The sequence below is a fragment of the Rousettus aegyptiacus genome, unplaced genomic scaffold (genome assembly GCF_014176215.1).
Source record: "Rousettus aegyptiacus isolate mRouAeg1 unplaced genomic scaffold, mRouAeg1.p scaffold_m13_p_3, whole genome shotgun sequence".
In the NCBI taxonomy this organism is placed as follows: Eukaryota; Metazoa; Chordata; class Mammalia; order Chiroptera; family Pteropodidae; genus Rousettus; species Rousettus aegyptiacus.
Genome location: NW_023416306.1, coordinates 94,759,924 through 94,774,872, shown reverse-complemented (window position 1 = coordinate 94,774,872; position 14,949 = coordinate 94,759,924). Strand labels below are relative to the sequence as shown.

The window sequence follows — 14,949 nt, the reverse complement described above, 5'->3', positions numbered from 1 at the left end:
TGATGACCTTATGTCTGGATTAGTGCAGTTTCCTCCTGGTTTTTCTTCATTTCTCAAGCCCTACTTTCTTAGTTTCATGTTGCATAACACTAGCATATTGATCTTCTTGGAATAATAAGTAATAGGGAAGATCCACAAGTAAGAGCTGGCCGGAGAAAATCCACCACTACTGTCAGGGCAAGGGACTTATCCTGTGATTGGTGACCGACTACGTCAGAAAGCATGCTGTCTTTCTAAAGCATGGGCTTAGGGGTATGGAGTGAAGCCTATCAAAGCTAGTTCATTGCTAACTACTCCAGGCGAATCCTGTGTTGAGCTAACACTTTCTAGGTGTGGAGAATTTAGCTTCCATAAAGACTATAGCATCTTGATGAAAAAGTGTTAGTCCGGTGGGCACAGGTAATGTTTTTATCTGTTTTTCTACCAGAACACTGGGACTTGGGAAATAAAATGTGGGCATTAAAGGAAGTGGTTAACTACTAAATGTGTCAAAGAATAAAATGGATTTCCTTGACAGTGGTTTAACTTCCGTGGCCTGTCAGGAATTTAAATCTCTCATTAGAAAAGTTCTAAAATATTATTTTTTTGGCTTGTTGTGGCTGCTATTAAATGTCTTAAAGAAGTCATGTGAAATTATTTATTTTTGGTAAAAACAGGTAGTCCTAAGATAACTATAATTTATTGAGTGTTGACTATGTGCCAATCACTTCGTTAAGTGTTTTACATAGATTATCTTATTTTTTTCTACTAATAATCCTATTATCATCCTCATTTTGTAGTTGAAAAAACTGAATCATAAAGAAGACAAATAACTTGCCCAAGTACAAACATCTAGTTAAGTTGTAGAGGCAGGACTTGAACTGAGGTGATCTAATTCTGGAACTTTCACTCTTCATTATTTTGCAACACTTCCCTTTCAAAGAAAATCATCAAGTGGTGTCTGATAAGTACAAGAACACTGACTCTCAGTGGCAAAAATGGCTAGGGATTGAGTGTCCCTCATGAAACCAAGAGGAATGATTTGATGTGAGAGACTTGGAAAATAGATTAAAGAGCTCTAAGCTGAAAACAGAAGTGTTTCAAAGGGAGGAGAAGAAAATATCCAATAAGAATTTATGGTTTATTATTGTGGGATATCGTGGTGCACAGAAGAAATACCATAAAAAAAAAAAAAAGCATTGGAAGCATTCCTGTGACTCATCCCACCAAATCTTCACTGAGTATCTTGTATTTATTTCATTTAACATCTCAGGATCAGTTCTTATCCATGAACTTTACCCTGTTTGGACATCTGAGGTCATAAAGTTAGTCTCTAGCATCTCTGGCACAAGAATGAAGAGCAATATAGTCCAGTAAGTCAGGCCAGATTAGGGGGACAAGAAAACCTTTTTTTTTCCTTTTCCTTTTTCTTTCTTTCTTTTTTCCTTTCCTTTCCTTTTTTTTTTTTTTTTTTTTAAGACCTTTGACATAGCTCAGAGCTAATAGAACTAGCACAGAGATGTGATAAGGAGCAATGCAGGCTTTCCACTGCTCGCATACATGCCAGACAGTCTTACTCAGCTAAAAAGTAGAGAATTGGATCATCCGTACTTTATTGACCATTTCTACTCTTACAAGCTAATTAGTATAATAAGAGTTAGTATATTAGGATTCTGGTCTAAGTCACGATCAACCAAAAGAGAACTTAGATAACAAAGACTCTGTGAAGAAATAACTGATGCAAGAGGCATGAAAGGATTCTTGAGCATTTTAGGAAGGCAAAAGGTCAAAAGTCTGTAAAAAAAATACAAATATTATATATATATCTTGAGGTTCTAAATGGAAAGAAGTTTAAGAGAGGTAGGATGCCCTAAATCTCCCCAAATTCTCACAAAAACAATTATGAGCGATCTGTTGCATTTATTGTATTTAGTTTTAAAAATAGACAAAAGATGAAAGAAGAAATACATATCCATGAATAAACATAAAAGTGGCATGTGGCTATAACAATTATATCAAGAAGGCTAAGATCCAGAATGGGTTGAGGCCTGTGAATAATGTTAAGAACAAAAAAGGTGGGGTTTTTTTTTTTTCATGTTAGTTTTGGAGCAAAGAGAGAAAAAAGAAAGGATAACTTTGTCATTTTGGATGAATAGTGTGATGACAACATGTGACAGAGCTCCCTTAATTTGTTTTTGAAAAAAGGTTGAGGTTTTAAATAAACAGAAATATGACAGAGAAAAGGAAGCTGATAAACTTGTATTTCGCTTTTCTTAAATCTGACAAGAAGAATGATCTTTAGTTTAGAAAGAAGAGAAAAAGAATTGATAAAAGAAACTTGAAGCCCAAGATTGGTAAAAGATTTTGAGTTAATTTAGCTATCTGAGCCTGTTGGCTTAGCTCGATAAGTTTAAGCCTGTTGAGCCCTTGTCAGCAGCAGCTTTGAGGAGCTGCTACAGTGAGAGAGGTGCTAGATGCCTGGAGACTGGCATGGCAAATCTAAGTTTTATTTTTTTTAAGGGTAAGGAAAATGGTTTCTGTAATGTATGATTACTCTTCGACAAAACTTTGGAATGGTTAAATTAATCATTAAAAGAATTGTGTTTGAACCCTTATAAGAGGAAGTGATAATCACTTGGAGCCATTGTGGCTTCCCTCAGGGACAAGCCGTGGAAGACCAACTTCATTTCTTTTCATAGAGTTACTAGACTGAACATCAGGAAAGTGTTAGACTTAGAGTTCAACACAAAAGTTTCACAGTGAAGAACCTGGTATACAAGAAAACTCAATAAACATTCGTTGTTATTGTCCTTTGGGTTGCAGTCACTCATTTATGAAAACCTTCCAATGATAAGTTTTATAGACAAGACTGTGGTCAGGGGAACTGCTAGATGGATTTGTAATTAGTTATTCAAAGGATGCTCATGAATGTCCCTAGTAGACTGCTACAGGGCTGTGCTCAGTTCGGCATATTTCCTAATAACTTGAATGAGAACATGGAAGATTTTCTGATTGGATATGCAGCTAACATCTAAAATGTGACTGGTATGATTGGTTAGTGAGGTTGCAGATGAAATTTTATGGGGATAAATGTGTATATGATTGTGCCCTTGGGTCCACAAACTAAATGCATAGATACCAGATGATATGACTTAGATAAAATATTTTTAAAAATTAGGGTTTTAGGTTATAATTTAGTGAAAGGAAAATAAGTGCAATCATAGTTTACATTGACTGACAAATATCATAGAACAGGATTATTTCTTTTGGTTCATCTGACCACATCAAATACTGTGTTCAAATGTGAGTATCCAATCCCCTGAGACGCACTGACAAATTGCAGACTGGGAGAGAGCATTCAAGACAAGAAAGCACGATACTTCAAAATCATGTCATGTAAGATGGACTTGAAGGAACTGGGGATGTTTAGCTGGGAGTTGGGGGAGCAGGCCCAGGAGAATCAATTGTATTCAACTATTTGACTGTCACATGGAAGAGAGCTAGATTGTGAGGTTTGAATTGAGACTAGAGGATGACAATTTTTAAGCTCTCTAATAAGCAAAATTTCTAACTGGAAGAGTTTCAAAGAGAAAGACTACCTTTGGATGTATTCAAATCCTCTTTTCCTGATCATGTTTAAGCCAGGATAGATGACCATTTGGTAGAGAAACTGTAGAGAAAATTTAAACAGTAACTGGATGGTGATATGGAATGTTCTGTACTCTGAACTTTCCTTATTCATCATCACTTTCTTACCCAAGAAATTGCAATAGCTCTCTTCCTACTACTGAACTGAGGCCAAATCATCTACCTAATCTATAAGAACATCCCTCTTCTTCATGTCCTTCTATTTATTCAACCATGTCTCTCTGCTTTCCTCAAGGAAAGCCTCCCTACTTTCTTTCTTAAATCTTGTCTCAAAAAAAAAAAAAAAAAAAAAAAAAAAAAAAAAAAAAAGAAAGAAAGAAAAAGAAAAAGAGAAAGAGAGAAACTCATGGAGAAAATGCTTTAGATGAAGTATTACTATAAATTTTGCAAATTTCCTTGGAAATCTAGGAAAACAATACTCTGAATACCTGTAATGATTAAAAAGCAATTATTTAAGAGACAGACATGCATTTACTTTTTCTGAAGCAATAGAAATAGAAAACAGTACAGGAAAACAAATTGAAAAACTTTACTGAAAATAGTCATATAAAGCATAAAAGGTACATGCCAAACTTTAAAAAATATTTTATTTTTCAGTTATAGTTAATATACAATATTATATTAGTTTAGAGGTATTATGTAGTGATTATATATTTATATAATTTTTGAAATGATCACTCTGATAAATCTAGTACCCATCTGACATCATGCATAGTTATTACAATATTATTAACTATATATTTTTTTTTACTGTACTTTACATCCCTGTGAATGTAATCTCTTCTTCTTTCCATGCATCCCTCCTTCTCTCCTCCCATCTGGCAACCATAAAAATATTCTCTATGAGTTTGTTTTGTCTTGTTTGTTTTTTAGATTCTACATGAAAGTGAAATCATATGGTATTTGTCTTTCTCTGTCTATTTCATCTAGGTCCATTCATGTTGTTGCAGATGGTAAGATTTCATTATTTTTTATGGCTGAGTAATATTCCATTGTATATGTGTGCAACTTTTTCTTTATCAGCTAATTTATTGATGGACACTTAGATTGCTTCCATATCTTGGCTTTTGTAAATAATGCTGCATTGAACATATGGATGCATATGTCTTTTCAAAATAGTATTTTGGGTTTGTTTGGATAAATACCCAGAAGCAGAATAGCTGAGTCCTTCTTTGTCTTTTGTTTCAGCCTTTGTTTTAAAGTCTATTTTGTCTGGTAGAAGTAGTGTTTCCTCAACTGTTGTTTGTTTGTTTTTATTTTCAAGAAATATCTTTTTCCATCTCTTTACTTTCAGTCTATGTGTGTCTCTCTATCTGAAGTGAATCTCTTGTTTACTTATCCATTCGACCACCACATGTCATTTGATTGGAGCATTTAATTCATTTACATGTAAAGTAATTGTTGATATGTAGTGATTGACATTTTATTTTTCATATTTTCGATTTTTTTCTTTTTTTCTTCTTAAAGAAGTCCCTTTAACATTTCTTGTAATATTGATTTGGTGGTGATGAACTCCTTTAGTTTTTTCTTGTCTGGGAAACTCTGTATCTGTCCAATTCTAAATGATAGCTTTACTGGGTAGAGTATTCTTGGTTTTAGGGAAGTTTTCTGCCATTATTCCTTCAAATAGATTGTTAGTTCCTTGGTCCTTCTCTTCCTCCTCTGGTATCCCTATGATGTGAATGTTGGTATGCTTTATGTTGTCCGAGAGATCCCTTAAACTATCATTACTTTTTTGGACACGTTTTTCTTTTCGCTGTTCTGATTGGGTGTTTTCTGCTACCTTTTCATCCATATCTCTGCTTCATCTAATTTACTGTTGATTCCTCTAATGTATTCTTTATTTAAGTTTTGACTGGTTCTTTTTTATGTTTCCTATCTGTTTGTTGAAGTTCTCACTGAGATAATTGAGCATCCTTATAATCAGAGTTTTGAACGCTGTATCTGGTAGATTGCTTGTTTCCATTTTGTTTAGTTATTTTTCTGGATTTTTGTTCTCTCTTTTCATGTGAGACATGTTTCTTTGTCTCCTCATTTTGGCTGTTTCTATGTACTAGGTTGAGCTGCTATGTCTCTTGGCCTTGATGAATGGCCTTATGTAGTAGGTGTCCTGTGGGGCCCAGTGGTTCAGTTTTCCTGGTCACCTGACCCGGGTGCTCTGTGTATGCCTCTTGTGTGGGTTGTGTATACTTTCCTGTTGTAGTTGAGCTTTGATTGTTGTTGGTATGTCATTGGGAGAGATTGATCCTCAGGCTGATTGGTTATGAGGACTGGCTGTAACTGTAGTGGAGGTGCTGTTGTGCAAGAGCTGACCCTAAGCATCAGGGTGCCTGCCGAGTCTTCCCTTTGGGTGTGCTGTTTGTGGAGGTAGTTGGATGGTGTTCTCATGTTGTGTGAAACTTGCCCCTCAGTGTGTTGGTTCTGGGGCCTTTTGGGAGAGGCTCTTGCGTGTAGGCGAAGGTTAGCCACTGCCTATGCCCTGCTGGGGTCACTTGGTATGAGCTACAAAGCGATCTGCAGATTGTCTATAGCTGAGATATCCCTCCCAACTTTTAGCTGCCACAGGTGGATATGGGACCAGCCCATTCCATGTCTCCACCACTTTTACCAATCTCTTGGTGGCCTCTTCTGTATGTCCTTCTTATAGAACTTCTGTTAAGCTAGACTTCAGGTGATGCTCAATGATGATTGTTCTTTCGTTTAGTTGTAATTTTGATGTAGTCATGGGAGGAGGTGAGCACAGTGTACCTACTCCACCATCTTGACTGGAACTGCCATGATAGACTTTAAGAGACTAAGGCTAAGTCCTATTAAAAATACCAACCAAGAAGAGTAAATCTACGGAGCAAAATCTTATATTTCTTCTTTAGTAGTTTTAAGGCAATCAAAATATTATAAATAAGTATAATACTAATATTTTTATTGTTATGAGAGTATATATGTAAAAATCTGGGCAGGGATCTAGAGAAAAATATCAACTCACCTTTAGGATTTATATTTCGTTGTAAAATAAACATAGAAATTAGTAGTTTAAATATAAAATAGACCATTAAATATGAGAGAGAAGATCTAATTCTCATTACAATTATCTTTAACAGCACACTTTCACTTTTTTTTAAAAGGTGAGATCATCAGAAGTGTTGCAAATCAAAGGAAAAGAAGTTAAACAAACAAGAAAAAGTAAATTAGGAGCTCCACAGCAAAGAAAGCCTACAAAACCCCTGCAGGATCAAAAACTACGTAAAAAAAAGTAACTTAGGTTTACAAATTTACTGTCTGAAGAGAAGTTATTTAGTAGCATTGATACCTGAAAATGCATTTCTAAAGGAAAATGGAATGTTTTAGAAATTCATAAATGAGACCTAAGTTAAACCTCCTCACAGAAGAAGAGTTGATGGCAGATACTAGTTAGGATATGTATACTGTGCTCTACCTTCTTTCTGTTCTATTTTTGACCAAGGTACTTGATTTAATGACATAATAATAGCTATAATAAAATAGCTCTTTGTGAAACTAAAGATAATTAAATGTCAAAATGTCAGATTTTATTTTTTTGGTCACTGTGACGCCTAATTTAGATTAATTGCTTATTATATTGGTTAATTTTGTTACTATAAAATAAAAGGCAACCCAACACAAAATGTGCTAATAGAACTGATTATTTAGGTAGCCTTTTCATTCTCTATTATCATTGCATGTTTTATCCCCTCCCCACCACCACATTTTTAATGAAATTGTTATTATGCAGCAGTGTAACCATAATTTTGAATAGTAGTGTATAAATGCAGTTTAGATGTATAGATTTATCTTTTTGCCATTCATCTTGTTGAAACAGATTTTCTCCTTATTTCACTACTGGGTTTTTTATGAGTTGGTTAATTCTAGATTCTTCCTCATTTAACTCTTTATGGGGAACTTAAAGAAGCTTTAATTATTAGCTTTTGTTGTTGCTTAGGGCACTGAAAGGTGTGCTGGACATGGAAGACAACCTTTTTATGACCAGCCTAAACTTTGTAAATGGATATTACTCACAGTTTAGTAGCTGAGAGTAGACTCATGGGAAAAGAATTTCAAAGTTTATGAAAGAGTCAAATTGGCATTTAAGTGACCCTGTACATGCCATTGCTTATCTACATTGCTTTAAGCTCATTTAGTTAGCAAGATTATGTATTAAAACAAATAGTGACAGCAGACAACAAGTATTTTACCTTCAATAAATAGTTACTGTCAGATTATCAATGAAGCAGAAACTTCTTGATTTTTTTCCCCCTAAAAAACCTTGCATTTAGTGCATTAAGTAAAGTAGCATGGCCACACACAGAGTCAGAGTCTTTTCTTTTTTATGTCTTAGTGTTTCAAAGAATGACAAATAGTCCTGTTTAAGGAGAGTATGCTATAAAAACACACAGCCTTTCTTGAGCATGCCAAAAATATTTGTAGACTTTTCTGATATATATATATAGTACTGCGTTAATTCATTAAAACTGAACTTAGAAATTTCCATTAGAGAGAAATAAGAATAAGATGCAGAGGAATAAAAATCTGATATTTAAAAAATGTATATGTTAAAAGAGAATTTTGAGAAAATGTTTCTGAATATCTTTTATTTCCTGCTCCTATTTCCTTAATTAATTTTTTAACCAAACTTTTCTCACTTGTGAGTGGCTCCAAAATTAAATTTTTTTTCCCTTGGGAATTGAGCCATCTTTTGAAAACATAGTGTTATTTAGCTTGATAACCGAGGGAGATTCACTTACAGATCTATGTTATTAGAGTATGTTGGGAACATAAGAATTCAGATTGGTTGTGATGCTTTCTTTAAAGAAAAAAAAAGTAATCTTAGGTACATTCCACTAGCCAGGACCTGTCTCAAACAGAATGATGATATAGATGAGCTTGACATCAGAGCTTACATTTTTCCCCCCTCTTTTTTTTTCATTCCTTTCTTAGGATTCCTTTTTCCCGGACACCCGTTTTTACTCCTCCAGTTTGGTCTTTTTGTCTCAGGCATTTCCAAACGTATTAGGTTTACCTCTCTTTTCTTTCTCTACTCGAACATGTACAAATTTCATGTCATGTTCTTTTGGGGCCTTGTGCTATTTTCAAAATGACAGAAACCACTCTGTGTTAATGATTCAATAATGTACATATCGTGCCTAGCAACGGGTCAGGTGCTGTGCAGTGAAAATTAATAACAATAGCAATAAAAATAGAAGAAGCATTTCTTGAGATTTTCATAGACCTGGAGCTATTATTGTTACCAATTCCTTAGAAAGGCAAAAGTTAGGGATTTTTATTCTCATTTTACAGAAGATCTTCGGACACATCAGTGATACAGTTTGCGAGTGTTAGAACTAATACCCTGATCCAGGCCCAGCCAACTCCAAAGTCTATATTTCTTTGTACTATGTTACTATGCAGGCACATAGACCAACTGGTGGACAGACCTGTATTACCTCATTATATAAAGAGTCAGAATTGGTGGCACAAGGAAAGGGCAATGTATTAAAAGAGATATTCGTAAAAAAGAAAAAAAATTAAATTTTGCAGAAAAACTAGTCTTGCCAATGTTTTTTGAAGGATGTTTAGACGTGGACAAAAGGATAGGCAGAATTCTATCCATAACTGAAGGAAGCGACAGGTCTTGCTGGCCCTGTGAATTTTCCTGGAGACTGATAATAACAACTAACATCTGCTATGTGAGAGACACTATTTTAAATGCATTCACTCCTCTCTTTCTTAAAGGAATTTTATCCAGAATGTGCTAATGTTGTCTGTCATTCTCAATTTACCAAGGTATAAAGAAAGTAATTGACTTGCTTATGACCATGTGATAATTTAAAAAAGAATTTGAACAGAGGCATCTGACTTCACCACACTCAAAACGCTTAACCACTATGTTAGAAGTAGGGCCAGATGCTAGGAGCCTGGAAACTTAGCAAGAGGAAGTTCGATGAATACAGCAATATCAAAGAGCCATTGTGTGAGTAAAGGAGTACTCAAAGATCAATGAGATAGAATTTTGCAGAGATGTTGGAAGAAGTGAAAAGACAGAGGGTGCAGTGCTCATTCCAACTGGCATTAAATCCTTGTTAATGCAGATTGAGGTGATGAGGCCCTTGGCTGTGTTGGAAATGACTGAGAGAAGATGCACATCTAAGCAACCCTATGCAGGGGAGAAGCTCGGGTTTTCATTGGACATGTAGGTGAAGGAAAGAAGAGCCAGAGATGGCTCTAGTGTTTTGTATCTTGAAGAGGAAGGATCTAGGTGAGCTAGTGATACTGGAGATGAGATTTGGGAGCTTTCAGCACAGAGGAAATAGCTGAAACAGCAAAGCTGATTTTTCTGGAGTAGAAAGATTAGTTCAACTTTGGAAGTTGTACCCGATTTAGAAGATGGAGAAAGAAAATCGGTGACCAAACAAATTTCAATGAATTAAAGAGTAAGATGTAGAGTTGGGATAGTGCAGGCTTAAAAAAGCTCATAGAGGAGAAGTAATTTCAAGGAGAATCATCAATATTATTAGCAGTGGCTTGGAGGTCATAGATAATACAATCTAAAGTTTATTCGAATTGATTTGCTGAAAAGGTCATCAGGTGGTTAAATTGAGAGTATAACTTTAGTTGGGAAGTGTGGATGGAGTAATACTGGAAAGACACTTCCTCAGGGGTCATTAAGAGACATTAACAGGCAAAAAATTTGACTTTTCGTCAGTAGCATTGTGTTTAGATTCTAGTAGCCACTCGCTAATTTTGTGACTTATCCTAAATAAGCCTGCTTCAATATAAGGATAATAATACCTGCAACATAGTTTCGTTGTCGGAGTTAGAGAGAATGTGTTTAAATCACTTAGCCAGAGTCTGGATCATAGCAGGTACTCATGAAGTATTTGTTGATTGGATGGCAAGTGACACTGGGGATTAAGAAAAGATATCTTCAGGCTCTCTTCTTTGTTTGGAAAGGCAGAAGAGGCAAGTTCTAGCACAGTGGGAAGGAAGATACTTCATTAACTTAGAGAGACCCAGTGCGTCACTGAGTTCACTGCTAGTTAATGGATAGTATACTTCATTGTCCTACTTCTTCAAGGACATTAGCATTTGAGCAGGGTAGTGAAGGAGTGATGCATGATGGCTAGATGTGTTGTAACTGAGTTCTGGAATTCAAAAGTGAAAAGTTTTTTTTGGGGGGGGGATGATAATGAGCTTGCTTTTAGAGTTGTTGACTCTGAGATATGTGTAAGATTATACACACACACACACACACATATACACACACATATGTGTATGTATATATATGTTGAAATCTTCAGCAGGCAGCCAGATATATGACTTTGAAGGTATGGTCAATGGTCTGTCATGGTGATATTAAATTTGTTATAAACCATTATTATAGTTTTAAATCTCATCTCTTACATTTAGACATCTTTTTTAGAGTCTGAACTAAACTGTCAATGTATTTTATATCAAAAGACCACACAATGATAAAAGAATCCCACTTTTTTTCTTTGTTGCAGAATCCCACAAGACGTTGCCACTTGTAACCTTCATGATCTGTGTACCAATGTCCCAGCCCAGAAGCTACCCATTGACTTGTGCCTGGCTTCTCGAGTGTATCATACAGCCGACAAGAAAGGCCACAATACCCTACTTGGAATATTTGGAGATGCTTTCTTAGATGGTTACTTTACAGATGAAGATCAAAGAAATAGGTAAGAGTTCCATTGGTAATTTTGTTTTAAACTAGATTTAAACTAGCAAGGAAATTCTGCCTTCGAGGTTTAGATTTTGAAGACTTGATTTGATTCTGTTCTTAGACACTGGAGAGAGCAGTTTTTGTCCTTTTCCATTTCTTCCCAGTATGTACACAGTCTAGGTAAATGTCTTAATTTCCAATATTAACATGAACTATGCCTATCATAAGATAACTTTAGTTTAGTGGTTTGTGATTCTCAAAGAGTGTCGCATATATTGTCTCATTTGTTTTTCATTACAACTCCGGAGCACAGATGTGGAAATTGAGGCTCATAAAAATTAAGCAACTTTGCTAAGCTGATACAACTAAGAAAATCAGTTTTTTGACTTGAAGCCAACCTTTTAGATCTCGCCCTCTTTGGGCGTACTTGGTTCCAGGGATCAGGTACAAAAGTCATTGTCTCTAGAGTTTCTTCCATTTTTCCTTGTGTCTCACTTTCCTTTGAATCTGAATATTCTTTTGTGAAGAGTATATAATTCATAGCATCCTCAAAAGAGAGGAGAAAAGGGGAGGGAGCCAACATTTATTTAGCAGTAATTATACTTCTACCACTATGCTGTGTGCTTTGCATCTTCCCTATTTAAATCATCAATTGGAAGAGAGAAATCATATCGTAATTTCTATTTTATTCATGAAGAAAATTTGGCTCCATAATATCAGGATACTTGCCTAAGTTTTTATCTTTAGTTAGTGATCAGAATCCAGATGTGTCTAACATAGTTTTTCTCAAAAGTTTTTCATTACCACCCCCTTAAGGAGTTTTTCTAGGCTTTTATGTTTTTTTTTTTTTCCTAATTGCCCTTCCCTGTTAATTCTCAATACTCCAGATATGTTGTACATCAGTTTATGGTACCATCTGTCTGTCTGTCTATTATCTATCTATCTATCTATCTATCTATCATCTATCTATCATCTATCATCATCATCTATCTACCTAATCTATCTATCTATGCACTATATATAAAAAGAGTGAGTTTTTATCACCCTTCCCCCTGACAAGGCATCAATTTTCATCCCCTTGGGGGCCATTTTACCTGCCCATTGAGAATGCCTTTTAAAATGTGTGTAGGAATCCTAAAAAAATCATCTCCTACATGTTGTAAGAATATTAAAAATATTAAATATTAAATTAAATTTAAATAAAAATATTTCAGTATTATATATATACTATTTTAGATCTGTAGACTAATGTTTTTGAAGATCACTTTTAATTAGATTTCATAAGTCCTTAATTGGTCATAGCATACATTTCTACTTCACTTCAGTTTATTTCAGCATATTATATCATATATACACAAGTCTGCTATTTTTTAATGTTTTTTTTTTTTTAGCAATAAAGTGTTACTAATAACACAAAGTTATTAGTAACTTATCCACTCTTTTCATGGTATATTCTGAGCCCATGTCCTCAAACTTGACTTTTAGTAAAACTTGTAACACTTTACTGTCTTCTTTCATTTTTTAAAATCGTCTGGTTTCTTTGTGTTTAGTAATTACAATGAGAAGGTCATTCTCATGTTTATTTTCTAATTAAACTAAAAGATTTTATTTCTTATTTAAAATTTTATACATGTAAGTCTTTAAGTTTTAATTTATCAAGTCAGTTTACTCAATTAAAAAAAATCGTATGTGAAGAATTTTGGAAATTTCAAAACTAGTCCAGTATCTCTGGCAGAAAATAGCAGTTTCATATAATATTCTTTGGATTGTCTATTAAAAGCCTAAAGCTGAGCATGGAAAATAAAGACATAAACATCATCTAGTAGTCATAAAACTACTATTTTGAGTCATATCTATAAGCAATCTGCAGGCAAACATCATTTTGAGGAGTTACAGCTTCTATTAGTCATGCAAAGTGTTAAAAATATTGGTTTCTTTCTAATTCTAAATTTTTTTTTTTTATTCAAGTAGATCTCACTTTCTTTTTTCCAAGAGAGTCAATAAATGTTCTATTTGATGATGCTAATTCTTAGCAATTTGCTCCTAAGTACCAAATAAGAAGTTAATTTAAGTACTGAATACTTAATTCTCTGGCATCCATATCTTGAGGATTACCTTGCTAAACATAGCTTAACCTTTTCAAAATATATCTGTGTGATGAGTCTACAATTTTGGAGAAACAGATAATTTTTTTCTGCACTAATAAATGTTCTCAAGAAGGGTAATTGTAAACAGGAAATGAATATCATTTTACTTTCTCGCTTTTGTTTTTTCTATGCAATGAACAGTTAACACAAAGTATAATAATACTTGTGTTATGTAGTTTTAATGCTTTCCTAGTTCTGCATATAGTAATTGTTGTTTGTTGCAAACACCGCATAGTATTTAATGAAATACTATGGGTACATATGTAAGCTTATTTAAAATAGCAATGTATTGTTCAAACTTAAGTTTATTTTGCTAAACAGCAATTTTTATGAGAACTATAAAATATTCTATATTATTTATATGTTTGCTTTACAAATTTCTGTATTGTAAAGAGAAGTGTATAGACACTTTGTTAGTTTCTAAGCATGGAATTTTAGATTTTGGGTTTTAAAATATGGAAATCATTAAAAGTGTTTAAACACCTAGATTGATGTTAGCAGTTTGGTGAACAGCCTTCTGAACATCTCCTGTGTATGCATGTGTTTAAACCATATATGGCATTCTATAGATGGATCTCTTTCACTTAAAGTTGTATGTGAACATTTGAGTGATTTCATTTCATATTGTTCACTAACTTAACCAAATTGCAATGTAAGAATATTCCTAGGTGTGGAATTATTTATTAAACGTAAATTTTTTTTGATGCATATTGCTGGACTTCTTTTCTAGAAAGAAGTCCAACTTATACTTACCAACTTTTACTCCTACCAATAATTCATGACATCATTCATTTCTTTTCACCCTTGTCAAACTACTAATTGTCAATCTTCCTGATTTTTTCTAATCTGATGAAGAAAAACATCTTTTTATTTATTTATTTTTGTTCATTTCTAGTAAAGTTGAGCACATTTTAAAATGTTTCTTGGTTATTTTTCTCCTTTCGAGAGTTACCAATTCATGTTCTGTTGAGTTTTCATTCATCTTTTTCATATTGATTTATAAGTGATACTTTGTCATACTTTATAGACTTTTTTTACTTTGTTGTTTGCTTTTCTGTTTGTTTATGGTGTCTTATACTATAAAAGTTTTGATTTTTATGTAGTAAAAATTAGTGATCATTTTCCTATGTCTTTCAGTTTTGGTGTCATTCTTATAAAGAATGACTTTAAATGTATTCTCTCATATTTTCTTCTAATAATTTTAGGGCTTTCTTTTAAAAAATTAAAGCTTTGATCCATTGGTAATTAATTTGATAAGAGGAATATGCATTATTGTTTTTTCAAGTGACTAGCCAATTGTAAATGATCATTTATTCAATAAATTCATTTTTCCTCACTAGTTTGAAATGCTAACATGTTCCTGAGTCTATTTATGGACTTATGTTCTATTTCACTGACTTGGTTAGGTAAAATTGCTGTGTGTTTTTTCAATTCACCGTTAGTGGAGTTGACAAAAATGCCATCCTATAAAAATCGGTTGAC

At 33.9% G+C, this 14,949-nt stretch overlaps 1 protein-coding gene across 1 annotated transcript in view; it reads left to right on the top strand.

The window, feature by feature from the left end:
• The window catches only part of TTC6 (tetratricopeptide repeat domain 6), a 182,775-nt gene that overhangs the window by 77,543 nt on the left and 90,283 nt on the right, over positions 1-14,949 (top strand). The window contains exons 6-7 of the mRNA XM_036239179.1: positions 6,750-6,877; positions 11,142-11,336. Coding sequence (XP_036095072.1) covers positions 6,750-6,877; positions 11,142-11,336 — 323 coding nt within the window. The remainder of the gene's footprint in view (positions 1-6,749; positions 6,878-11,141; positions 11,337-14,949) is intronic.